The sequence below is a fragment of the Myxine glutinosa genome, chromosome 4 (genome assembly GCF_964187855.1).
Source record: "Myxine glutinosa chromosome 4, kmMyxGlut1.1, whole genome shotgun sequence".
NCBI classification, from domain to species: Eukaryota; Metazoa; Chordata; class Myxini; order Myxiniformes; family Myxinidae; genus Myxine; species Myxine glutinosa.
The window spans coordinates 33489196-33516014 of record NC_136264.1 but is presented as its reverse complement, the minus strand read 5'-3'; the positions used below and the strand labels follow the sequence as shown (position 1 = coordinate 33516014).

Sequence of the window (26819 nt, the reverse complement as noted above, 5' to 3'; positions counted from 1 at the left end):
GTTTTTTTGGTACTTCCACCACCAAAGGTGGATGGAGGTTATGTTTTCACCCCTGTCTGTCTGTTTGTCCGTTTGTCTGTCCGTTTGTGAACAGAATATCTCAAAACGTTGTGGACGGATTCGGACGAAATTTGACAGAGATATAGCGTATGTGACAAGGACGAAAGGGTTAGATTTTGGTTTAGATCCGGATTCGGATCCCGCTACTAGAATTTTTAAAGTGATTAATCACCATTGGGCGATAGGGCCAAAAACCATACACACCAGGATATCTCACAAAGTCGTGGACGGATTTGGACTAAACTTGGTGGATTGGTTGGGTATCTGACAAGGACGATTCGATTCGATTTGGGTGAAGATCTGAATATGGATTCGGATATGATAATTATTTAATTATTTAAGTGATTCTTCACAATTGGGAGATAGGGCTAAGAACGATACATAGCAGGATATCTCAAAAAGTTATGGACGGATTTGGACGAAACTTGGTGGACAGCTTGTGTGTGACAAGAACGAATCGATTCAATTTCGGTGAAGATCCAGATCCGGATCCAGCTCATAGAATTTTTTAAGTGATTCTTCACCAATGAATGATATGGCCAACCAGGAGGAGGTATGCTCTCTACTCAGTGCCGTTCTAGTTTTTAATGTGTTAGCTCTGACACGAGCCTCGACTTTGTGTACAAAAACAAAAACAATAAAACCTATGTAGACCATTCTCTGCCGTTGATTCTGCCAGACATTAACACCACTATTCTCTGCCTTTCGTTAAGTTTGTGGGAAGCAGTTCATGGTAATTTGTTAATGTCAACAAGATAATTCATGGTAATACAAGAAGAAATAGACACAAAATGTCATAGCCCCCATCATAGCCTTTAATAATTTTGCTGTACCGAGGAAAAGGCCGCTAGTCAGCCATCTTTAGTCAGATTACAAAACAAAAACTTCTGCATATGTATACTCTCATGTATTGCCTTTGTGCAAAATACGAACAAAATCGGTCCATGCATGTCTGAGAAATGGCTGAAGACACGTTTAAGTACAAAAATAGCCACCAGTCGGCCATCTTGGATCTGATCTCGAAACAAAATGACGTGCACATGTAAGCCATCATTCACTCTATGTTTGCCAAGTTTGAATAAGATTGATAAATGCAAGTCCGAGAAATTTTTGAAGACATTTTCAATGTCGGTGTTTTTTTACAACTAAAATGGCGGCCAGTCTACCAGTTGGCCATATTTGATCAGATCGCAAAATAAAGTGTGGTGCACATGCTTGCCATCATGTACCGTGCTTATGCCAAGGTTGATCAAAATCGGTCCATGCATGTTCAATAATTTGTTGTTATCTTCCCCCATCCAAAACCTTGATCTTTTCTACTCCTGTTAATACACCACAAATCCACCTCTTTCAAATTCGGTTTTCTTTTCTGAAAGTCCAAGTAGTGTCCGTTAGTATCATCACATGTATCCTGCTCCAGCCCTCTCTCGTCCACAGATCTCCCGATGTCTCTGTTCTCCACAGTTGTTGTGCTTTCCTCTCTCTCCCCCTCTTATCTCCCGCTCCCTTTATTATATGTTTCGTGTGTTTTTTGTGTTAGCTCTTAAACGAGCCTCAACTTTGTATACAAAAACAAGACCAAAAGTCTAACAGTGGCATATCCGGGCTTGTAAAATATTATAAACCACAAACACATATTATTAGCTTTTCAAACAGTCGCTAATGCTGCTTATAACGTCAAACAAATAAATGTGGAGAAATATCGACATCCGTGAGGTAAGTTTTACTTATAGAACTGAGGGAAGATCTACTGTAATCTATGTACCCTACAAGGTTTGGAGGTGAGCTAATTTACCAAGCAGCTAGCTAGCGCTAGCCAAGCCAGCCGTTCATTAACGGTTTTGAATGGAGTGCTTGCTCGAATGCTTAAACCACTTGGCGATCTCTCCACAAGATACTTGGTAAATGAACACACACCCAATGTTCTTGAGACCCGACCATAGATCGACTGTAATCTATATACCCCAAAGATGAATGGCCCTTTCTGCAGCTCCCGTAGTGAGCGGGTGTAGGCCTACTTGTAAATTAAAATGTCGGTCGGTTTGGCCGCTTGGAGTTTGCAAAAAAGCACCTAAAGGACTCTTAGACTGTGAGAAACAAGATTCTGTGGGCTTTCATGTGTCTTTCACTGAGGAGAGGCTTCCGTCTGGCCACTCTGCCATAAAGCCCAGATCGGTGGAGTGTTGCAGTGATGGTTGTCCTTCTGGAAGTTTCTCCCATCTCCGCACAGGATCTCTGGAGCTCAGCCAGAGTGACCATCGGGTTCTTGGTCACCTCTCTTACCAAGGCCCTTCTCCCCCAATTGCTCAGGTTGGCCAGGGGCCAGCTCAAGGAAGAGTCCTGGTTGTTCCAAACTTCTTCCATTTAAGAATTATGGAGGCCACTGTGCTCTTGGGAACCTTCAAAGCAGCAGAAATTTTTTTGTAGGCTTCCCCAGATCTGTACATCGAAACAATCCTGTCTCTGAGCTCTGCAGGCAGTTCCTTCGACCTCATGGCTTGGTGTTTGCTCTGATATGCATTGCCAGCTGCGAGACCTGATATAGACAGGTGTGTGCCTTTCCAAATCATGTCCATTCAATTGAATTTACCACCGGTGGACTCCAATCAAGGTGTAGAAACATCTCAAAGATGATCAAGAGAAATGGGAGGCACCTGAGCTAAATTTCGAGTGTCATAGCAAAGGGTATGAATACTTATGTAAATGTGATATTTCAGTTTTTTCTTTTTAATAAATTTGCAAAACTTTCTAAAATCCTGTTTTCTCTTTGTCATTATGGGGTATTTAGTGTAGATTGATGAGGGAAAAAATGAATTTAAACGATTTCAGCATAAGGCTGCAACATAACAAAATGTGAAAAAAGTGAAGGGGTCTGAATACTTTCTGAATGCACTGTATGTGTTCCCTCCTTTCTCTCTTGTTTTTTTTTTTACGGCGTAGGCCAAAGGACAAAGCCGTCTAGAACAGTGAACAGTGTCCGTATGTATCACCGGCGGAGTTTGGAGGGTGCATGGGGGGCAATACCCCCACCTTAATTTTTGCAGTAGTTTACAATGATGATAAAACATCCCGTATATAAACGTGAGTAACAATAATGAACATAAACTGTATTTGTGATTTCACGTACACTAACTACACTAACAAACGTTAATTTTGGATGAAGCCACCCATGATTACAGTAGTCTGTTAGCTACCCGTGATTAATATTAAGCCCTTGACCCCCCAAATAGAGAGGTCAAAATACGCCTATGGTATGTATGTATGTATGTATGTATGTATGTATGTATGTATGTATGTATGTATGTCCCCTCAAACGTACACCAATCAGAGCTGAGGATCTGGTCACATGACAGAGTTGATGTGATGTCATTACGGTGGTACGACGGCTGACTCCGCCGTTTTCATTCCTATGCTGTTCAGGACGGACATGTTCAGGCCGGCCGGACACATTTTAAAGGTTGTTGAACCTGTCATGTATCACAATCTGCATGCTTGAAACACAAACACATGAAAATAAGGATCTGTTATAACACTCAATTGTTATCATGGCTGTGGTTGTTGTTGTTTGTGGGCTCCTTCTGTGTAGTGCTATATAATTTTATATTGCTTTGCAAAATATCACTACTGTATATATAATTTTGTATGCTGTTCCGTGTCCTTCTAAAATCTAAAGGGTTTTTACTGTCGTAGAATAATAAATGTTTCCGATCAAACTGCTGTGTGAATAATCCATACATTGGCGCTTTTTCCTCTTCTGGAGGTGCATTCCCCCAGATCAAATAATGTTGGCTTAACGGTTAGGGTGGAGGGGTTGGGATCCTTGGGTCCTGAGTTCAAATCCCGGTCAGCTGTTCAATTAACACCAGGTGGGGTGGAATGAGCCTGTCATCCCTCAGAGGTCGGCAAAATGAGTACCAAATCACTGGGTCCTCTCTCAAGGAGGTTGGTGGCAGGATTTGCACTCTAGCGACTGTAAAACACCTCATTCCGTAACACACTGTGGTGTGTGTCGGATGGTGCTGAGGTCACTTTGATAGTGTTGACTAACTGACCAACATATAGAATAAACCAGCGTCTCAATGTAATCTCTTCACTTCCACGGTGACAGAAAGCTTAGAGACTTAGAGTACTTCAAAATAATTTAATACTTACATTATTTGCTAACTGGTATCTCCACCCAGGTCATACTATCCTCTTCAACTAAAGTATCAAACAAGCCCAGCTACGCCGCTGTTAGACTTTCGGTCTTGTTATACTTAGTCTCGGCTCACATAAGAGCTACCACAGAGAACATATAATAAATGGAGCGGGAGACAAGATGGGGAAAGAGAGGCAAGCACAACAACAGCAGGGAACAGGGACATCAGGAGATCTGTGGAAGGGAGAGGGCTGGGGCGGGGCACACAGGATAAACAAGATGTACCTTTTTCATTTTGTTCATTTCCTTCGTCACCTTTTCAAATTGTTGATCTGTCACCCCATTAACAATTCATTCTGTCGCGTGGACAGCCCCCAACCATGGTCCCATCTGACACAGTTCTTTGTCTAGCATGGCACAGAGGGTTGAATGTTCATCGCAGCGTATCATTCAAAAACGAGTTGATATTTTAGTTTTTGGCTTGTGTTACGTGGTCCTCCCGGTAACTACCTGGTCTCGGTGACCCCCGGACCGTGGGAGGCCCCCCACCAGAAAGATATATGATTTATACGCTTTCGCAACACAATCAATATGAAAGACACAAACAATTCAAGTCAATAGGAAACCCCTACACCAAGGATCCGGATTAATGGATAATGTATTCCCAATCAATCAACAATAATCAACGCTCAATCAACAACATTACTAAGATGTAAACTCATCTACAATAGCTCTAAGATGGCCATCTTATACATTCCTCACGTGAGCCCCACTCCCGACTCCCTCCATGGTCAATGTCTCTCACAATGTCTCCGTACTCCTGTAGTTCGATCTCCGCACGTGGGCGGTTGAACGGACCCTTCCTGACGTGCTTCCACCGTGCACGTCCCGTACCGGGAACAGCTGCTGCCGCGGACACCTCCTCGGCAGCCCACCGAGGTCGGTGCTCGTGATCGCGGCTACGGGGCTCGCAATGCGTGCGAGGCCCAAGGCGCCTGCCGTGCGCGTCCTTGTAGACGGTGAGGCGAACTGTGCCGGACGCTTGGTTCCGTGCACGAACCCACGGCGACTTGACGTGTAAATGGGTAGTTACACGTCCCGGTAACTCCTCTCGCCAGACGGGCTTTTAAACGCAGCTTTCCCCACGCTGCTCAATATCGATACCGCTCTTCTCGGCGCTGGGCGAGGAAGAAGAAGAGAATCGCCGCTTCTCCCAGACCTCGTGCCTTTTCTTCTTCCGTTTCCGGTCTCCTTTTCCCCAGAAGGGCTCCTGACCCTTTAATCACAACAACCTTTAATCGAATACACATTAATAAGCAAAGATCTGAATAGTAATTCACATAAATCCGTAACACTCCCCCCCTTCAAGAAAGAAAGTTTGAACCCAGCGAAAACTTTCTTTGCCGGCCAACTTGGATAAACAAACCAGATACTCACACCCCCAAATCATCAATTCCCCCCGGGCACAATTATCACTTAAAAATAAAGCAACAAAATTTCACCAAAACCCCTAGATTAATTCACTCTGGACCAAGCGTCCACCACTTCTAGTTTCTCTTGAATGACGGTTAAGAGGTGGTGACCAAAGCCCCAAAGTTAAACCTCTCGATAGCACTTTTTCGGGAGGCCCAGCTGAGTATTCCCTACAGCAGGGGCGGGCAACCCCCGGCCCGTGGGCCACATCCGGCCCGCGAAGGCTTAGCATCCGGCCCGCCACCCTGCTAGGCTTTATTATTGCAATCCGGCCCGCGGACCTCCCAGTAAAACTCATATCATTTGTAAATGTAAGAGTTTATATTTAGCCGGTCTGAATTCAAGAAAGGGACATTTTGTCTTCAGCACCGTCCTCTTCCGGAAGACATGCGCACGGGGAACTGTCTTGCCTAGACACCGCCTGCTTGCTGATAGGCGGTCTTTTCAAATCAGCCGGCATGTGATACGGACGTCCTTCCGATTCAGTCAGCTTGCGACAAACGTTGGTGTCTGGGACAAATAACTTGCAACAAAGAGGTAAGCGACGCAGAGTTCTCTAAACCTATTTCAATTTTCACTTTCTTTCAATTTGCTTTGTTTTGTTTGTTAGAACATGTTATTATCTTTCATTTGCTGCGTTTAAATAATTTTATTCTCCCTTTTTATTTGTAAAAATAAAAATATAACGAACTTTCAATTTGTAAAGAAAAAAAATATATAACGAACTTTCTGTTTGTAAAAGAAAAAAGAAATTGACGAACTTTTGTTTAAAAGGAAAACGAAATTGACGAACTTTTGTTTAAAAGGAAAACGAACTCTTTAAAAAAAAAAGTATGCAGACTGATTCATTTCCTGTATTTCAGTTTTACGGTGAAACTGTGTCATATTCAGCGTTGGCCACGTGCGCGCAAAATAAATACATTCATCTGTACAATTCGTCTTCCGAGATTTTTTGTGCCCCAGATTGCTTGCTGTTACATCATTTATTCATTGCTGATATACCTAATTTTCTTCCTTTTCAGCTCATCATGTCTGCGACCCAGCGTGTTAAGAAGAGGAAAGTGGACCTCGAGCGTCGGATCTTCAACCCTGAGTGGGAGAAGTACTTCTTCATCGAGCGCTTTGGACAGGCCCAGTGCCTCATATGCTTGAAGACTTTGGCTGTCCTAAAAGAGTACAACGTGCGCCGCCACTGGGAGACAGAGCACCGCTCGTCAAACTTCGCGTCGGTGTCTGCCACCGAAAGGAAGGACGCCATGGTTAGACTATCAGGCAACTTGGAGAAACAAACTTCACTCTTCCGCAAGCAGAATACTGAGGCCGAAAAGGTGACGCACGCCAGTTATGAAGTCTCCCGCATCCTTGCTCGCCGAATGAAGCCATTCGCGGATGGGGACTTCATCAAGGAATGCCTCCTCGCTGTAGTGGACTCCGTCTGTCCAGAGCAGCGTTCCGCCTTTGAGAACGTGAGCCTTTCGTCCCGCACCGTTCGTCGCCGCATCGAGGATATGTCGGAAAACGTGCACGACTCACTCAAAACACGCAGCTCAAATTTCGTCACCTTTTCCCTCGCTCTGGATGAGAGCACCGACACAAAGGACACGGCCCAGCTGTCCGTTTTCATCCGTGGCGTCACCGCTGACTTTCAAGTGTGTGAGGAATTCCTCCAGCTTGTCCCGCTGCGCGACACCACCACTGGGAAAGACATCTGCGACGCCGTGCTTCTGTGTGTTGATCAGCACTCCCTGGACCTCTCCCGTCTTGTGTGTGTGACGACCGACGGTGCCCCGGCGATGGTTGGTGAGAAGAAGGGCGCCGCTTCGCTGCTAGTGCGTCACTGTGCAGCCGCCGGATACACTCAGCCCATTAACAAGATGCACTGCATCATCCACCAAGAGTCCCTGTGCGCTAAGTCTGCCAACCTCGTTGGTGTCATGTCTGTCGTGGTGAAGGTCGTCAACTCCATCCTCTCCCGCAGCCTTAACCATCGTCAGTTCCAGGCACTGATGGACGAGGTGAACGTGCACTACAACGACCTGCTCTACTTCTGTGAGGTACGCTGGCTGAGTCGTGGGGCCATGCTGTCTCGGGTGTGCGACCTACAGCAGGAGATTGCCACCTTTCTACGTCAGAAGAACCTTCCCCACGCTGATCAATTCTCTGATCCGCGGTGGCTAGCTCGCCTGGCCCTGCTCACGGACATCACGGCGCACCTGAACACCCTCAACATAAAGCTGCAAGGCAAAGACATTCTCGTGACAGACATGTACGCGCACATCACTGCCTTCGAGGTTAAACTGCGCTTGTGGGAGGCTCAATTGGCTTCTGGTCAGTTTGTACATTTTCCTCGCCTTGCTGCATGTGCCCCTGACGATGTGGACCTGGGCACTTGCGTTAGTGTCGTCAACTCTCTACGTGAGGAATTTGCTTCCCGTTTTGCAGGAGTCAGGGTGCTGGCTGCGGACTTCAAGCTTTTCACTGCTCCCTTTGACTTCCCCGTGGAAGACGCCCCTGCCTCCTTACAGATGGAGTTGGTGGAGCTGCAGTGCAACGATGAAATGAAGGCGAAGTTCCGCACCTCTTCTCCATTGTCCTTCTTCCGCGACACCGTTCTCCCTTCTAACAATTTTCAAAAATACATTGCCCATGTCCAACGCATTGTGGCCATGTTCGGCAGCACCTACTGCTGTGAACAGCTCTTCTCGAAAATGAAGTACACGAAGTCTCACCTTCGCTCCCAACTCTCGGACCGCCACCTCAATGACATTCTTCTGTTGTCTACCTCAACCATCGAGCCAGACATGGAAATACTTCTTCATGGCAAACAGCACCAGCAGTCTCATTGATTTGTAGAGTGTTCAATGCAATTTTTGTACAATCTATTCATGTAAACAAAATATAGTAATTCTGAGATTTCGTTTTTCACTCCGGCCCGCGATCTCCTTCCAAAAGTCTCATCTGGCCCTCACTCTGAAAAGGTTGCCCGCCCCTGCCCTACAGGGACGCCTTAAGGAATGTGGAGTTCACGGTTAGTCCGGGGAGGAAAGTTAATTACATGGACGCCTTTAAGAACGTAGAGTTCACGGTTAGTCCGTGCAGGAAAGTTCCCTACCTGGACGCCTTTAAGAACGTGGCGTTCACGGTTAGTCCGTGCAGGAGCCCCGGCTCGGCGGCTCCACCGTATATAGTGCTTCAACTTCTCCAGACTCCTAACAGTTACGGTGGGACCCCTTGTCCCAGCCGTTACCTGACTGGCGGTCTCCTTCTCGGCCAGTGCTCTGACATTCATTCTTTCGGGAGGTGCCGTAACTCTGGGAGCCTCCATAGTAATATCGGCTGCTGCCAACCCCAAAACTACCGCCAAGTTGTCCTCTTCTGTAGACCTCTCGATGTCTACGAAATGCCTTCCCTACTGTTATGGTCCGACCCTCCAAATCCTTACCATTCCAATTTTTCTCTGCCTCTCTGGCATCTCTTGTGCTTGCAAACGTGACAAAGCCGAACCCTCTTGACCGTTGCGTTTCCCTGTCTTTTACCACCCGCACTTCCACCAGCGGCCCATATCTATTGAAGACAGAGGTCAGAGCTTCTTCCTCTGTGTTGAAGTTCAGGCCCCCTACAAATAACTTGGAACTTTTGTCGCCATCCCGAGCTGGGGTGGTGTTATTTCCCCTGCGGGGCTCTTTATCCACCCTCGGGTTACCATAAATTTGCCCCCCGGCCAAATCATTCCCGATAATCACAGATACTCCCTCTACAGGAAGCGTGGCTTGTAAACCGACGGTGACCGGTCCTGACACCAAATCGGATTCCAAATGGATGACATGAAGTGGGGCACTAACACAGCCACCGATCCCTTGTAACCGAACACTATCACCAGTGGCGGTACTCTTTGACAATGGCAAAATGCCTTCAAGCATGAAGGATTGATGGGCTTCTGTGTCCCTCAAAACCCTAACCGGTCTTGGGTTAGTCAAGTCTCCCTTGAGTGAGACCAACCCCTCATAAATAAATGGTTGGTAACTCTTCTGTGGGCGATTTCTTACGCTTGCCATCGCATTCGGAGTGGTAATAGTCGGACTCCGCTCTGGGTTTTCCCTTTTCATGAGGTAACAACTGGACATCAAGTGTCCAGGTTTCTTGCAAAAAGCGCAAGTAGGCCCGGAGGAAAAACTCGTGGTCTGCCTCGGGCCCCCCGAAAAATAAGTTTGTCTTGGGCCCGTAGCCCCCTGATTTCGAACAGTTCGGGTATCAGCGTTGTCCCCATAATCATCTCGAGGCCGCCGCCATGTATTGTCGTTCTCCGCACCTGCTGTTCCCCACCTCCCCTGCGGAGATCTAGGCGAGGAGGTAGGTTCGTGGACCCCTATCCGGTGTGTTAAGGCATAATCATCTGCCATGGTGGCTGCGTCCCACAACTTCGGTACTTTCTTTTCCTGCAGGTACACTTTGATGTCCTCGTGGACACACTGTTGAAATTCCTCCACCAGCATCAGGTCACGCAACGCTTCGAAGTCGTTCCCGACTCCTTTTGACTCACACCACCGATCAAACATATTTTCTTTCACTCTAGCAAACTCCACATGGGTCTCACTCTCCCTCTTCCTGGCATTCCTGAATTTTTGCCGGTAGTAAGCTTCCGGAACCAACTCATAGGCTTTGAGGATGTGCTTCTTCAATACCTCATAATCTGCACACTGGTCCATTGGTAGCGCCAAATAAATCTCTTGAGCTTTACCCACCAGCACACTTTGCACTAGTATGGTCCAGGCCTCCTCCGGCCAGTTTAACTGTCGAGCCACTTTCTCAAAGTGTGGAAAAAATTGAGTGACTTCCTTTTCACTGAAGGGTGGAACCAGCCTCACATGTCTGCCCACCTCCCAGGTGTTCTGGCTAGGTGTCGACCCCGTCAGCAAGGGTGGTACCTCTCCCCGTTCTCTCATTACCTCCAGCTCCTTGAATTTAATCTCTTGCTGAAGCGCCAGATCACGTTCCTTCAACTCCCTTTCGGCTTTTCTCTCCTCTGCTTCGAGTTCCCTGGCAGCTCTCCTCTCCTCTGCTTTTCTCCCTTCTAACCTTTCCTGGAGTTCTCGTTCCACTCTCCTTTCCTCTGCTTGTTTCTCTTCTCTCCTCTCTTCTGCTTTCCTTTCTTCTTCTGCTCTTTCCTTTTCTGCTTTCCTTTCTTCTTCTGCTAACCTTTCCTGGAGTTCTCGTTCCACTCTCCTTTCCTCTGCTTGTTTCTCTTCTCTCCTCTCTTCTGCTTTCCTTTCTTCTTCTGCTCTTTCCTTTTCTGCTTTCCTTTCTTCTTCTTTTAACCTTTCCTGGAGTTCTCGTTCCACTCTCCTTTCCTCTGCTTGTTTCTCTTCTCTCCTCTCCTCTCTTCTGCTTTCCTATCTTCTTCTGCTCTTTCCTTTTCTGCTTTCCTTTCTTCTTCTTTAAACCTTTCCTGGAGTTCTCGTTCCACTCTCCTTTCCTCTGCTTGTTTCTCTTCTCTCCTCTCTTCTGCTTTCCTTTCCTCTTCTTTGATCTGTTCCTGGCTCCGTAATTGCAACTCCAGTTTCCGGAGCTCAACGTCTTCTGGTTCTTCGGGTAGCCACTGCCAGGCTAACTCGTCCCATGTTCCTAATCCCACCATAGATTGTATCACCGCGGTCTGCAACTCTGCCTTCCTCAAATTAGTTCGGACCTCCAAGTTAAAATGTTTGGCCAATTTCAAGAGGTCCGCTTTTAGTAACGCTCGGAACTGTGCCTCACTAGGTGTTACCGCAAAGTTCTGTGCAACAAACGCCATGGTGACTATCGTTAACACCTGTTAACCTTCACCCAAGACTTTACCACAATTTCTCAAAAATTTACCAATTAATAATTAATTAATTAATTTTAATTAATAAAAATTATTATTTTATTATGTTATACAATTTTATATCCCGGAATTCAATTGGACGAGCCCCCAATTCTGTTACATGGTCCTCCCGGTAACTACCTGGTCTCGGTGACCCCCGGACCGTGGGAGGCCCCCCGCCAGAAAGATATATGATTTATACGCTTTCGCAACACAATCAATATGAAAGACACAAACAATTCAAGTCAATAGGAAACCCCTACACCAAGGATCCGGATTAATGGATAATGTATTCCCAATCAATCAACAATAATCAACGCTCAATCAACAACATTACTAAGATGTAAACTCATCTACAATAGCTCTAAGAGTAAGATGGCCATCTTATACATTCCTCACGTGAGCCCCACTCCCGACTCCCTCCATGGTCAATGTCTCTCACAATGTCTCCGTACTCCTGTAGTTCGATCTCCGCACGTGGGCGGTTGAACGGACCCTTCCTGACGTGCTTCCACCGTGCACGTCCCGTGTTGGGAACAGCTGCTGCCGCGGACACCTCCTCGGCAGCCCACCGAGGTCGGTGCTCGTGATCGCGGCTTCGGGGCTCGCAAAGCGTGCGAGGCCCAAGGCGCCTGCCGTGCGCGTCCTTGTAGATGGTGAGGCGAACTGTGCCGGACGCTTGGTTCCGTGCACGAACCCACGGCGACTTGACGTGTAAATGGGTAGTTACACGTCCCGGTAACTCCTCTCGCCAGACGGGCTTTTAAACGCATCTTTCCCCACGCTGCTCAATATCGATACCGCTCTTCTCGGCGCTGGGCGAGGAAGAAGAAGAGAATCGCCGCTTCTCCCGCACCTCGTGTCTTTTCTTCTTCCGTTTCCGGTCTCCTTTTCCCCAGAAGGGCTCCTGACCCTTTAATCACAACAACCTTTAATCGACTACACATTAATAAGCAAAGATCTGAATAGTAATTCACATAAATCCGTAACACTTGTCTAACACCATGCAATAGTGTAGATTATTTAATATAAGTTCATTATTGTTCCAAGTGTGCACGTGAATGATAATTATTTATTGTGATAATAATTAGTCATTGGAGCTGGTATACATTTGCACACTCACCTCCAAGCCGTCTAGCCTGTGTTTGAATCCCGAACCCAGCTATAAACTGTCATCTCGGTGCTTCATATGCAGGATCGACGCAACAATGTGAGTGCCATCCATCAGGAGGATGTTCAGTGGGAAGACTCGTATGCCAGCACTGGTGGTTTGTGGATGTTAAAGATCCCATGGTGTCTTTCCCAAAGACGAGGCGACTTGCCACCAAATTCCTGCATGAAAGGCAATGGCAAACCACCAAGCATAATCCAGCAGAAGCTCCTTTGGCAGTACTGACATTCAGCAAAGTGTACGTGATGATGTTGATGATGATGATGATGTTGATGATGTTGATGATGATGATGATATTAAGGCAAAATGCAATGTCACCTTAGCTTTGTGGTTGTCTTAGAGCGCCATCGACTGTATGAAGAATACAATGCAACTCCTGATAACACAATAATAGACCAGATCTCGGTAGAGAGCAAACCACTGCCAGGCTGAACAGTTTATGTTTTGTATCCCACTGATCGGTCAGATCAGGATTTGACATGAACCAAAATCTAACCGGCTTGTTCTTGTCACTTACCCAACTCATCCACCATTTTTTGTAATAACTCGTCCATAACTTTTTGAAATATCATGCTAAATATTGTTTTTGGCCCGAACATTCAATGGCGAACAATCACTGAAAAAAAAAATTCTGATCTGGTTCTGGATTTGAATCTTCACCAAAATTGAATCAATTCATTCTTGTCAAACACCCAATCTGTCCATCGACTTTCATCCGAATAAGTCCACAACTTTTTGAGATATCGTGCCATACATCGTTTTTTGCCCTCTCTCTCAATGGTGAAGAATAATTTTTAAAAACTCTCAGATCCAGATATGGATTCGGATCTTCACCAAAATCCAATAATTTCGGCCGTGTCACATACCCAACCTCTCCACTAAATTTTGTCTGAATCTATCCAAAACTTGAGATATCCTGTTCACAAACAGACAGAGAGACAGACAAACAAAGAAGAAGGCGTCAAGCGGTAGCCTGGCAGGTAAGACGAAAATCGAGAAAACCTTGACCTTTGAACATGATCAAATTGATCATTTTGACGATATCTTTCCCATCATCCATTTGCAGGTCATGTTTTTCATCTAAATTCTGTCAAGTTTGATGTGACATTGGGCAAACACTTTTGGTCGTATCTGTGTTATGCAAATGAGGTCACTGTCACCTTGACATTTGACCTATATAGCCAAATAACTGACAGCCTCACTGTTTTCCTGCAGAATCCTCTGGTAAAGTTTGACGAAGATAGCTGAAAGAGTTCACGAGTTATCGCACTCACAGACAAACATATAAACGAGACAGACACATAGAAAACAGACAGGGGTGAAAGCATTAACCTCCATCCACCTTCGGTGGCGGAAATAACGAGTTCCCTTACAAGGAATGGCCGAGACTCTAGTGGAACACACAATCGCCTCTAAATTGTCTAGTATTGGTTTGAATCTCAGCCCAGCTATAAACTGTCATCCGAGTGCGTATGCCATCTCTCAGATGGATATTAAATTTGGCCTCCTGTCTGCCAGCATTAGTTGGTGGACATTAAGGATCCCACAGTGTCCTTTAGGCCAGGAGCATTAGAAAGGATTTAGGTATCACCTTGAAAAAAACGTTAGAAAGCTGAATTTTTAAGGAGAGCTCCAGGAAATCATATCCATACCCCCCCATGCAAAGGTCCACATGTTCCACCATGTGGCATTTTCAACAAAATTCAAGATGGCCACCACAATCTTCTATAGTCTATTCTATAAGAGAGCCATTTGTCTGTCGGTCTGTGTGTGGCGTGTATGTCACCATTATTCTCAGAAATGGCTGAACTGATCTTTGTCAGGCTTTTGGAGGTTCATCATAGTGCTGACGAGTTTTTTAGGCAAAAAAAAACAAAATGAAAAAAAAAAAAGGTTTTGTTTATTTTTTTTATAGAAAAGTTGGATTTTTGGAATTTCTTTTCTTTTAATTGCTCTATCCTGGGTGTAGGTAGGTGTGTAGGGACCCCATTCCTTAGCGGGTGTAGGGAAGTGTTTTAGGCCCACACAAAAAAGAGACCAAGCAACGCCGGTCGTCGGGTACCCCTACTAGTTCGTAAATGGGAAAACACCAAAATCGAAAACACCAAAACTGCTCAACCACAGGCCTTACAACAATGATTTTGGTGTGTAAATCCATGGTTTAGGGTATGCTGAATCAAATGGAGCTATAAACTATTAATTCAGAGTTCAGCTAATTTGGATAAATCCAAAATGGCCACCAACAAAGCCAATAATCGGCTTTGAAAGCATAAAATTTGCATTAGTATACATAATTCACACGCATTGTCAACATGCATGCAATTCTACCACCATGGCAGCAGACATACACAAAATGGCTGCCTCCACAAAGCAGGTAAACATCAAATGTAAAATGGACAAATTCCAAATTCCTGCCCTAAATGACACGTCAGAGTGGTGAGCCCTGACCCATCCAGAATTGTAACCCCAGCAAAAAAACCAATTTGGCAGCACCAAACATCTGGGCATGGCAAGTGACCCGTATTTTGCGGGTTTGGCCCGTTTTCTTTCTTTAAATCCGCGGACCCATTTTAGTATCGTCAAAACCCGTACTGGATGGAAAGTATGAACATTTACCAACTTCTGTCCTGGAAGTCCTTGGTGTCCTTGTGTTTTATACTTCTCCCCTTCCCACGCCTCCTCCCCCCAAGCCCTCTCCCTCCCACACATCTCCCTGCTCTCAAATGTTGTGTGCTCTCAAGTGTTTGTGTGCTTCCCCTTCTCTCCCCATCTTGTCTTCCGCTCCCTCTTTTTATATATCTTGTTTGTCTGGTTGATTTGTTTGTGAAGTAAATGTCAGCTCTTTCACGAGCCTCGATTCAGTATACCAAAAAAATAAAAATTCAAAAACGCAATGTTTAGCTTCCATTCCACTCACATGCATTCACACACGGAGTGACAGATCTGTAGCGACATGCAAGTTACCGCTCTAGTCTGACTCTATTCCCTGCGTGACATCATGAACTTTACCCAACCGTCAAATTGCCTCAATCGTCATCCATAAGCATCGTCACTTCCTCTCGTCTACCATTTGTCATCATCCCCAAATCAATTGGGAGGCCTATTTGCTTTCCAATTTACTCTTCGACTTCTTACTGTGATATTTATCGGTACTTTCGAGTATTTTGAATGGTAGGATTCGATTCTGGTCGTTTTCATTCATATACAGGGTGTCCACAAATTATTGTTCCAAATTAAAACCGTAATAAAAAATAAATGAAATGCGATACAAAAATACGATTTGATGCTTGTGAATGAACATTTCTCAAAGTTTTATTGCCACCATTCATCATCACTTGATGGATTGGTCTCTATAAACCAGGCAACACTGCTCCTTCTTGTGGGGACGCTTTTTGCAGTAAATGTGACGTCGCGTGTCACAAGCGACAACTGGAAACTAAAAAAGTAAATAAAACTTTGAGAAATGTTGTTTCACAAGCATGAAATCGCATCATGCTCGTTATATTTTTTTCATAGGGCTGGGAGCTTCAAGTGATATTTGCAAAAAAAACACAACTTGGGTTAATTTACCGAAAAAAATATATTGTTACCGAAGCAGGCTATTTTTTAGTGGATTAGTTTATGTTTTCACCCTTATCTGTCTGTCTGTCTGTCTGTTTGTGAACAGGATATCTCAAAGGGTTGTGGACGGATTCGGACTAAATTTGGCAGAGAGGTTGGGTGTGTGTGACAAGGACGAAATGATTCAATTTTGGTGAAGATCCGGATCTGTATCTGAGAATTTTTTTAAAGTGATTCTTCATCATTGAGAGATAGGGTAAACCAATATATAGCACGATATCTCAAAAAGTTGTGGACGGATTATGCCACAACTTGGTGGACAGGTTTGGTACGTGACAAGGACAAATCGATTTGATTTTGCTGACGATCCGAATACGTATATGAGAAGTTTTTAAATTCTCAAGTGATTCTTCACCATTGAGTGATAGGGCCAAAAACGAATTAAAAAAATTATGTATACTAATGCATGACATTTCAAAAAGTTGTGGACGAGTTATAACAAAACTTTGTGGTTGAGTTGGTTTGGCGTCAAGAACAAGCCGATTAGATTTTGGTTCATGTCAAAGCCTGATCTTACCTATCAGTGGTACCGTAAAATGGGGGGGGGGGGGGGGGGGAATAGGAACAGCAAGGTGAATAGGGACACAAACTGAAAAAAAGTTCGGAAACTTTTTTCACTGAAAATTGATAACCATACTGATTTGTTGATATTTGGGTTGAAAGTGTTCTCTTGTTTTTTAAAAAGCAACTTATAGTCCCTATTAACCCCATATATGGGTTAAATAGGAATAAATAGGATTTTTATGGCTGTCCCTATTCACCCCGTTTTACGGGTGATCACCCCGTTTTACGGGTGAATAGGGACAGTCACTAATACAAAAAAATAATAATCAAGAAACAATCCTGAGTTTCCAACTTATTGCTAAATTGATAGCTCAGATGGATGCACATAATATGCACCCATATAATTATATAAACCACGGTGCCAATGAAAAAAAATATGGGATAAAAAGTTTCTCCAAACTGTTCCTATTTCTTGATTTATTTTTTTTTTGTATTAGTGACTGTCCCTATTCACCCGTAAAACGGGGTGAATAGGGACAGCCATAAAAATCCTATTTATTCCTATTTAACCCATATATGGGGTTAATAGGGACTATAAGTTGCTTTTTAAAAAAACAAGAGAACACTTTCAACCCAAATATTAACAAATCAGTATGGTTATCAATTTTCAGTGAAAAAAAGTTTCCGAACTTTTTTTCACCTTGCTGTCCCTATTCACCCCATTTTACGGTATACAAAACGTAAACTGTTCAGCCTGGTGGAGGTACAGTATGTGCTCTACCGAGTGCGTGGAGTTTTAACTTTTTCATCATGTCCCAAATCCCATTAAAAATCCTGCTTTCAATTCCTTCCAACCCATTTTTCGTCACCTCCAACTTGCCATGTATAGGTACATGATCACAAGGAACCTCAATGCAGGAGGAAGCTTGGGCTTGTGTAATAGCTGCCAACCTATGGTTGTTAACTTGTTTGTCCATGTTGTATCCTTTTTAACTGGTGGAACATCAGAGCAGCATCACACGCACCTTTGGTATGACACGGGCGAGGTACGAACCACCGACATCTCAGACTCATAGATGACACTCTATAACCATTTACAATTTATATATTTATAATTTAATAATTAATATAAGAATAATAATAATATTAATGACTAGCAGAAGTACCCGGCATTGCCGGGCGGGGGAGGGGGAAGGGGAGGGGAGGGGAACGGGGGGAGAGGGAGCCCCTTGGTAAAGCGAGCGATTTTTTTTTTCATAGCGTCATAGCGGTCATAGCGGTCATAGCGTTCATAGCGTTCATAGCGTCATAGCGTCATAGCGTCATAGAGATTTTTTTTTCATAGCGTCATAGCGTCATATCGTTCATAGCGTCATAGCGTTCATAGCGTTTCATAGCGTCATAACGTCATAGCGATTTTTTTTTTCATAGCGTCATAGTGTCATCACGTGATCGCTCTGAGCGAATCAGTGCCCACCTGCTCTGATTCCGTTGATTCCGTGCGCTGAAATGCGCTGAGGTAAATATGAATAAAAAATATGGATCGTCAAATATTTTGAGTTCGGCCATGTTCGTCCCAGGTCAATGGCCATGGGAGTCTATCGGTAACATTACACACATACACACACACACATACACATACACACACACACACACACACACACACACACACAGTGTTTTATATATATATAGATATATACAATAATAATGAGAATTAGAATAATATTATAATTTATTTATTTATAATTATGTCACAAAGTCTGGTAACTTGTCCTGCGCCTTGGACACTATCCAAGTATTTTGGAGGTCTCATTTTCTTTGATTTTCCACACATTGTTTGAGGGCGTGGGAGGAGTTTGAGAGGGTGGGAGGAGTTTGAGAGGGTGGGAGAAGTTTGAGGGTGGGAGGAGTTTGAGAGGGTGGGAGGAGTTTGAGAGGATGGGAGAAGTTTGAGAGGACGGGAGGAGAGTTTGAGAGGGTGGGAGGAGTTTGAGAGGGTGGGAGGAGTTTGAGAGGGTGGGAGGAGTTTGAGGATGGGAGGAGTTTGAGGGTGGGAGGAGTTTGAGGGTGGGAGGAGTTTGAGAGGGAGGAAGGAGTTTGAGGGTGGGAGGAGTTTGAGGGTGGGAGGAGTTTGAGAGGACGGGAGGGGAGTTTGAGGAGCGGTTGTTTATTAATTGTTTTGCAAACTTTTCATTCGTTGTTGATAACAAATTCCACCCGCCCCATGGCACGATGTACTCAATGCTTTTACCTGCACAGCGACCCCAAGCAGTTCCGTCTACATTCAGAACCCGACCACGGTTCCAAAACAGAGAGTACCTCCGAGTTCTCCGACTTCGATTTCACCTTCTGCAGTTTCTCAGTTTCAGAGCCTGCATAACAACAAGCCCCGCCCCATAGCAACAGTTCCTCGGTGCAGCCCTGGCACGAGGCTTGCACGACGCACGTCCATGTGGGTTAAGCAAACGTTCCATCCTCGCACAGCCTTGTTGGTCGATATGGACGTTAACGTGTAGTTACTAATAGTCCTGTTCCGTGAGCTCACCTGAGGAATAGGAAGGGTCGTGCTAATTTCCTCCTCAACAACATGTGTACCCGGCAGATGCGTCGCGAACCAGCACGTCTTTAATAAAATAAAAAATAAAAAACTTTTCAAACAAATGCTCACTTTTATTTAGCCGTATGATCGAAAATAAAAGATAGCGGGACGTTTGGACCGATCGAGTCAATTCGCACCCTCGAGTGTTGAACACTATTTCTCTAAAAGATTAGAAAAAAAAAATGTGAGATGGTTAATTAAAACAATTTTTAACAAAGAGGATGCAAACCTATTTATTTGTAACGCACATTTCCGGTTAATAACCATTTTCTGTCTTTACGAGTTAAAAACCAAATAACCTGAAATGACGTTCGCGTTGAGTTTTATAATAAAATTTAGATATTCTTTGTAATTTTCAAATAAATCCTGAAGTAGCATCGAAATAACATTTTCACAGCAAAAAAAAACAAAAAAAACCGTCGAGTAAACTGTTCCACTGCGTTTTATACACCGCTCAAATCTCCGAACGAATGCGTTACGAACGGTCGCCATGGTTATCATTACGTCTTTCTGCAGATTTCCCGGCTCGCTCTCTATTGGTCGGTGAGCTTTTCCTGTGTCGTCTACCATTGGTCAGATATCATTCCTTGTTGCCCTCCGATTCGTCCGTCGTGTTGCGTGTTATTGCGCGTGGTTATTTCGTCTTCCTGTGATTGGTCGATAACTCGTCAGGCCATCGTATTTCGATGAAGCGCGTTTCCGAATTCCGATCTTCTGTACTCAGTCAGGATATAAACGCAGTTCGGATGAGGTGAAGTGTTTGTTAAACGTGTTTTTGCTTTTATTAAAAAATAAATTCGATCTATTTATTTCAGGCTTGTCAACTGTGGATTATTCGGATTTTGGTGAGTTTACCTTTAATCATTAATGTACATACGATACATTTGGATTAACGTGCCGCGTTTGCGATGTCTTGAGCTGTCCATTGGGTAGATTCCTGTGTCAAAGGTAATATGTTTCCACACCTGTGCCGTCTGTGGACAGGTTGTGAACTTGTGACACGGACGAACTGATTCGATTTTGGTGAAAATTCGAATCCGGATCCTAGAAAATTTTTCAAGTGATTCTTCACCATTGACAGATGGAGCCGAAAACGGTATATAGGTCGTAATTATTCCCACGTTCTTGTGGGTTTGGCCGGGGGAAGTTTGGCCCAAGTCTTTCACGAACCAGCTGGCCAGGCCTGTCAAAACGTCAACTCAAGGTCAAATTTCTAAAATTATCGATTTTCATCCGATTGACTTGAAAATTGAACAGCATTTGTATATCGAGCCACTGAATTATTGGTAAACCAAGCTTTTGAGGTCAAAAGGTCAAAGCTCAACTCAAGGTCAAACTCTCATCTGCTTCCAACTGGTCAAACTTCCAACTCAAGGTCAAATTATCAATTTTGATCCTATAAACTTGTAAATTAAACAGTAATTACATAGTGTATCGCTGATTTGGGAAGCCAACTATTTAAGGGCAAAAGGTCAAAGGTCAACTCTATGTCAAACTTCTAATAGCATCAATTTTCATCTGAAAAATCATCGATTTTAATCTGATTGACTCGAGCTTTGAGTTAGATCGTCAATTTTAATCTTAATTAAATGGGCAATTTGATGTATCCATGACAACTTTTTTGGGGGGGGAGGGAGGGGGGAGTGGATTTTTCAGGTATCGTGCTTTGCATGAAATTTTCTTTGGGGGGGGGAGTGTATTTTGCAGGTATCGTGCTTTGCATGACATTTTCTTTTGGGGGAGGGGGGGGGGGGAGTGGATTTTGCAGGTATCGTGCTTTGCATGACATTTTCTTTTGGGGGAGGGGGGGGGAGTGGATTTTGCAGGTATCGTGCTTTGCATGACATTTTCTTTTGGGGGAGGGGGGGGGGGAGTGGATTTTGCAGGTATCGTGCTTTGCATGACATTTTCTTTTGGGGCAGGGGGGAGTGGATTTTGCAGGTATCGTGCTTTGCCTGACATTTTCTTTTGGGGCAGGGGGGAGTGGATTTTGCAGGTATCGTGCTTTGCATGACATTTTCTTTTGGGGGGGGTGGGGGGGAGTGGATTTTGCAGGTATCGTGCTTTGCCTGACATTTTCTTTTGGGGCAGGGGGGAGTGGATTTTGCAGGTATCGTGCTTTGCATGACATTTTCTTTTGGGGGGGTGGTGGGGAGTGTATTTTGCAGGTATCGTGCTTTGCATGACATTTTCTTTTCTTTTTTCCCCTGATCCCTCCCCATCTAGTTGCATTCTCTTCCAAGCACACCAGCAAGCATGGAGAGTGTGTACGAAAGTGCCCTGGCAGTTTCGCTGGACCCAATGATGTTGAGCCTCGCTGTCCCTCTGCTGGTTTTTGCATATTACTGGTTCTTCCAACCCTCGGCCTTCTTGTACTTCCATAACTGGTATGCTGCTGCAGGGAACCAACCTGGTATGCCGAATGCCCTGTTAGGTTGAGATACTCTGTGAGTTGGAGAATGAGCGTGCAGGTAGATAAAGTTATTGTGCAACTGTTATAACCTTTGACGTCCACATGACAGAAACGAACTATAAATGGTACATGAGCTGTTTTGTTTGCTTTGACTTTAATCAAGTGGTTTTACTGTTCTTTAATAAAACCTCAGAGCTCATTGAAAGGTTCAACAAGAAAAAGCATTTGGTAATGGAAATGATTTTAAGAAGCTCATCATTGAAACACAAAAGGAAGTTGATTTATATCCAGATGGCTGATCATGTCGGTGGAGGCTAAAGTTTATTGTACCCTTGTAGATATCTGTATTGTTGAAGTTCTAGTTTGAGATTCCTCTTCCCTTTGGTTGTGATCAGGTATTGGCGCACCCAGCTGGGGCTGCAAGTGTACACGGTGCGTGATGGTTCATACAACTTCTGTTATTCTGAGCTGGGCCGACCAAGCGCACGGCCGTCGCTCCTCTTTCTGCATGCCTTCTCTGCAAACAAGGACATGTGGCTGCCCATGTTACGGGTGAGGATTTTGTAATCGTAGTCGGAGTAGTTCGGATAGCTCAATATGTTTGGTGAAATGTTTCCCAAAATTAACGCTGATATCGTCCTTCGCCCTCCCCCAAAGCCCATTATTTTTACCCTCTCTGCATTACTACATCTTCAGACTGATTTATTTAATAATGAAAAGGAATGAAGTAACCCTTTTGTTTAATTCCTGAATTAATTTGGCTGATGTTTCCTTGCATGCTTTTGTTCTCCAGTATCTACCCAAATCTCTACACATAATCTGTGTAGACCTGCCTGGACACGAGGGAACCACAAGGATCCCAACAGATGATTACAGCCTTCAGGGTCAGGCAGGTCGGGTTCATCAGGTGAGGCACTTGCCCCTTGTGCTCCATTATTGCATTCTGCAATCTATATGTTGGGGTAGAAGGAGAAAAAGAATGGAGTGGGGGGAAATGGGGGAGATTGGAGAGAATCTCTAGAAAATTGTGCAAATATAAATAATCTGCCGCTCCATGCCCACCTCCCTGGGACTTTATGGGGATCAGCATTGTGGCACAGGTGGTAACTGAGACTTGCAGCATGGACAGCACTGTACTGTACATGTCTCCATGTCAACACTGGAGCGCCGCTCTGTGTAATTGTAATCCATTATTTTGTTTTTAGTTATTATTGCCCTTTAACAATGGCTCCTAAGAGGAAAACTGTCACTAGTGCAGAACAGTCGAGGAAGGTGATGTATGACACAGAGTGGAGGATTTGGATAAGCTTGGTCAGACGAGGGTGCGCAGTGTCACTGCAGGGGCAGACATTATGGCGTTAACTAATCCAGCATCCACCAAGTAAAATATAATGCACAGAAAACCTAAGGTGTAATGAATGCTTTGGTTTTGCACCACAGGGGAGGGGTATTCCAGTAAACTGCTCCAGTACATGTTTGAGTTTATAGGTGAGAGGAAAAGTAACGGCCTGCGTATAACGAGGGTAGCAAATACCACCCGTCACTTCAGTCGTGGAATACTAAGAGAAGGGAGTAGAGGGGTGAGAGAAGAGGGGAGCAGATCAGTATAAAATCAAAGCAGATCACACAAAAAGGTGAAACGATGCGATCTCATGTGAAATTAAATAAATCGATTCACAACATTTTCAGGGGGCAGACCGGATAACACCGAGGCACCACACAACACCGCAGGGTCTACCACAGGCATGTGGGGCCTAAACGTTGAACTTTGATCAATCAACCTTTTCTTGCAAAGGAGAATAGGATGTATTTTGGTTGTGTTTCGCAGAATGACAGTGCGTGACACCTACAGGTACTTTTGCTTGTGAATTAATACTGTACGTAGTGTGGGGTAGTGCAGGTGACTGAACTGTGTACGTAATACCTCGTCGTTCACTTCACCTTGCCACGTTTCTCACCCGGCACAGCCGTGTTGTAAAAAGACATGTGAACACCGTGGGGCCGCACCACAGGTTTCTCTCAAAATACCACCTGTCACTTCACTGATGGCAATACCTGGAGAGCATGGATGAGGACGGGGGGAGGGGGAGGGGGGGTGAAGGAGGTCAAATGAAACAAACTGTAAATGGTCCATGAAAGCCTCAGTAGTTAATTTTCAGTTAACCTCAGTAGTTGAACGAATTCATAGTTATGGCCAAGGAGAGGTCACAGTGTAGATGTTTATCCTCATCGCCATGTAATGAATCTGGGGTTTGTTCAGTTATCAAGTTTCTTGTAGAGCACTCACTAAATGGCTAAAGCACTGAAGCAAGCACTCCATTCAAAACAGCTGGCTTGGTAAGCGCTAACTAGCTGCTTGATAACTGGAAATCTCGACAGTATACATACAAAATACCGATTAAATGACAGGTTTTTTTTTAATTGAAGACTTTAAATATTAATCATGACTATTTTCCTTGAAATGAAAATGCACCTTGTCCAGTTTTCGATGCGGTTTTAGTTTTTATAATGTACATAAAGTCAGAGGTGAAAACGATGTGATCTCGTTTGAAAATAAATAAATACATACATTTCATATAACTTTGAAGTGTGCGTGGCCATAACTTATTTAAAGTGCACGTGTACATAATAACTTGTAAAATAAGTAAAAAATGTATATCTCGGGAATTTTCCCGGCCTCCCGACTAATTAATTAGGTACGCAGGCATTTCACTTCCAAGCCAATTTTCATTTTTCTTCACATATGAAATACAATTTTAAAAGTCTGGTGAAAAGCAACGTTTATTTATTTATTTATTTTATTTTATTTTATTTAAATGAAAGACTTCACTATTTTCTTTCCTCTACATTATGAGAACATACCTTCTTTGGGCAGTGTATATTAATCTGCTGCTGCGATTTCTCCACACAAAGCGTGCATTACCTCGATTCCTCTGGATGAGATGCAATCAAAATGTACCTTTGTTTCCTCAAAATGGTACCTTTATGTAACTAGCGTGGATCGGCTCACGACACTCGCCTCACCACATGTCGCTACTGGGGCACAGGCTTGTTTTAACTTAGGATTAGACTGTTCATGACATTATATGTTAGATCAGGTCACTGAAAGGATCAGACCATGCCTCACCATTCTAAATTCCCTGTAATAAAATTTACTTCCGTCGGGGTGTCTCCAAACCAGATCTTTTAAGTTACAAACTCCAAACTCGGGGTGCAAATACAACCTTGTGTGGTGGGGAGGGTGGGTAACCTCGGCTATGTGGTCGCTGCCTCACATCGGGATGGTGGGCAGGGCAGGCATAAATTCTCTCTGTAAATGTGTTGTGCCACGTGGTGGTGGCAGAGGGTATTACAATTTTCGTTTTTATCTGGGCAACATTGAGGTTAAAGCACTCTTTGCACAGGTAAATTTGTCCTTCTCCCCTTCCCTCTCCCCCTTCCCCTGTCACCTCCTCTCCATATATATATATATATATCACACACACACACACACACGAGTGAAATGAGGGGTTGCTGTCGGACGAATGCCGTCACAAGGCCCAGCTTGGAGCTCGGCTTCTTTTCATTTTCATTCTTTGCTTCACTTCCATTTGTCAATGTCAATTTCAATGTGTGTCCGCATGCAGTTTGTACAAGCTCTGGAACTCCATCACAAATTTCATGTTGTTGGGATGTCCATGGGTGGTGGCGTCGCCGGCGTGTACGCAGCCACGTACCCGGAGCATGTCTGTGGCCTGACTCTCATCTGCCCAGCGGGTATGAGTGTGAGATTATAGCTGACGTTTCTAATACACATGAGAGGATTTTCTGGTGGAAGGGCGAGTTGCATAATGCATCAAATATATCTCATCCAACTATTCCCCCTTCCCCCCCCTGGCAGGGTTGTGTTCCGCCAAGGAAAGCTGCTTCGTTAAAGAATTACGGAGGATGGAAGCGGGGATTCCCGGTCCCATCAGCCTCATTCCGGAGTCCCCAGCGGAAGTCAGGCGCATGTTGGAGCTTTGCACCTTTCGATTTAAACTTCCACAGCAGGTATTTTGATGTTGCATTTTTAAAATGTTTTATGATTTAACTTACACATTCTTGGGTAACCTATAACATTAAAGGTGCATGTGCAAATCATTGGCCGTTAATTATCTGTGATGCTTTGATAAGAAGAAGAAGAAGAAGAAGAAGAAGAAGAACGCCTGTGAGGATAACTGTTTTCTTCCTTTTTGGTCTTTTTAGATTCTCCAAGGCATGGTCGATGTGCGGAAAGATCACAATGCCTTTTATTTACAGTGTAAGTTTGATTGCAGTTATGTTTGCTTTTTGTTTGCAATGTCTACAAAGCAGAAGGTATAATGGGTGGAATATCTTTACGATGAAGAAACTTGTTCACTTGTTCCCTTTTTTGTGAGCAGTGCTGTTGGCATTATCCAGTGAATCCTCGCGCTATCGTCTGCAGGAGGTCATGGAAGCAATTCCGGTTCCAACCCAGGTCGTTTGGGGTCTGCATGACCAGGTATTGTTGCTCACATCTTTATATTAAAATCCAACGTGTGTCGGTTTTGTATCTCCTCCCAAACTACGAATCGCACAAACATGAAAATGGTACCTTATCAATTGCTTTGGACTCAGGCAATGCAGGTTCAGGAAAAATTTGATTTGGACAAACATTTCCATTATTCACATCGATAAATGCCCAGACAAAGCAAGCGGAAACTATGCTTCACGTGACTTTGAGACAAGTCGCGAGACGCTGCTGATTGGCTGTGAAAAACTTGGTTCACGACGGTTGGCTCGTAGCAAGTGACTGGTGTCAATACACCCTTACTGCACCTGTTTCCATCTTCTTGGAATTGCAAAATAAAAAGAAATAGACCTGGCTTAACGGTTAAAGTGGCTGGCTTGAGATCTTGGGGATCTGCGTTTGGGCCCCTGTCATGCCATTGAATTAACACCAGGGGGGTTGACTGGGCCTGTCATCCTTCCAAGGTTAGCAAAATAAGTACTGGC

The 26819-nt window shown here is 44.3% G+C and overlaps 2 protein-coding genes and 1 long non-coding RNA gene across 6 annotated transcripts in view; 1 reads left to right on the top strand and 2 right to left on the bottom strand.

Moving 5' to 3' along the window:
- Positions 1–19155, bottom strand: part of LOC137414024 (uncharacterized) — a 29669-nt gene extending 10514 nt beyond the window's left edge. Inside the window, exon 1 of the long non-coding RNA XR_010981806.2 lies at positions 19061–19155. This is a non-coding gene — a long non-coding RNA (uncharacterized LOC137414024). The remainder of the gene's footprint in view (positions 1–19060) is intronic.
- The window catches only part of ABHD6 (abhydrolase domain containing 6, acylglycerol lipase), a 299394-nt gene that overhangs the window by 266470 nt on the left and 6105 nt on the right, over positions 1–26819 (top strand). The window contains exons 1-8 of one of the 4 annotated variants that reach the window (XM_078775627.1): positions 20058–20159; positions 21635–21795; positions 22217–22373; positions 22615–22728; positions 25448–25577; positions 25702–25853; positions 26049–26103; positions 26225–26325. In XM_078775627.1, the coding sequence (XP_078631753.1) occupies positions 21665–21795; positions 22217–22373; positions 22615–22728; positions 25448–25577; positions 25702–25853; positions 26049–26103; positions 26225–26325 (840 nt within the window). In that variant the 5' untranslated portion in view covers positions 20058–20159; positions 21635–21664. Of the gene's footprint in view, positions 1–20057; positions 20254–21634; positions 21796–22216; positions 22374–22614; positions 22729–25447; positions 25578–25701; positions 25854–26048; positions 26104–26224; positions 26326–26819 lie in introns of those variants that run through there. The other 3 variants (XM_068100464.2, XM_078775630.1, XM_078775628.1) reach the window with 3 other exon arrangements.
- Positions 23214–26819, bottom strand: part of LOC137414910 (proteasome subunit beta type-6) — a 62487-nt gene continuing 58881 nt past the window's right edge. Inside the window, exons 6-7 of the mRNA XM_078775632.1 lie at positions 23746–23876; positions 23214–23380 (exon numbers count right to left, since the gene is read on the bottom strand). Coding sequence (XP_078631758.1) covers positions 23776–23876 — 101 coding nt within the window. The 3' untranslated portion in view covers positions 23214–23380; positions 23746–23775. The remainder of the gene's footprint in view (positions 23381–23745; positions 23877–26819) is intronic.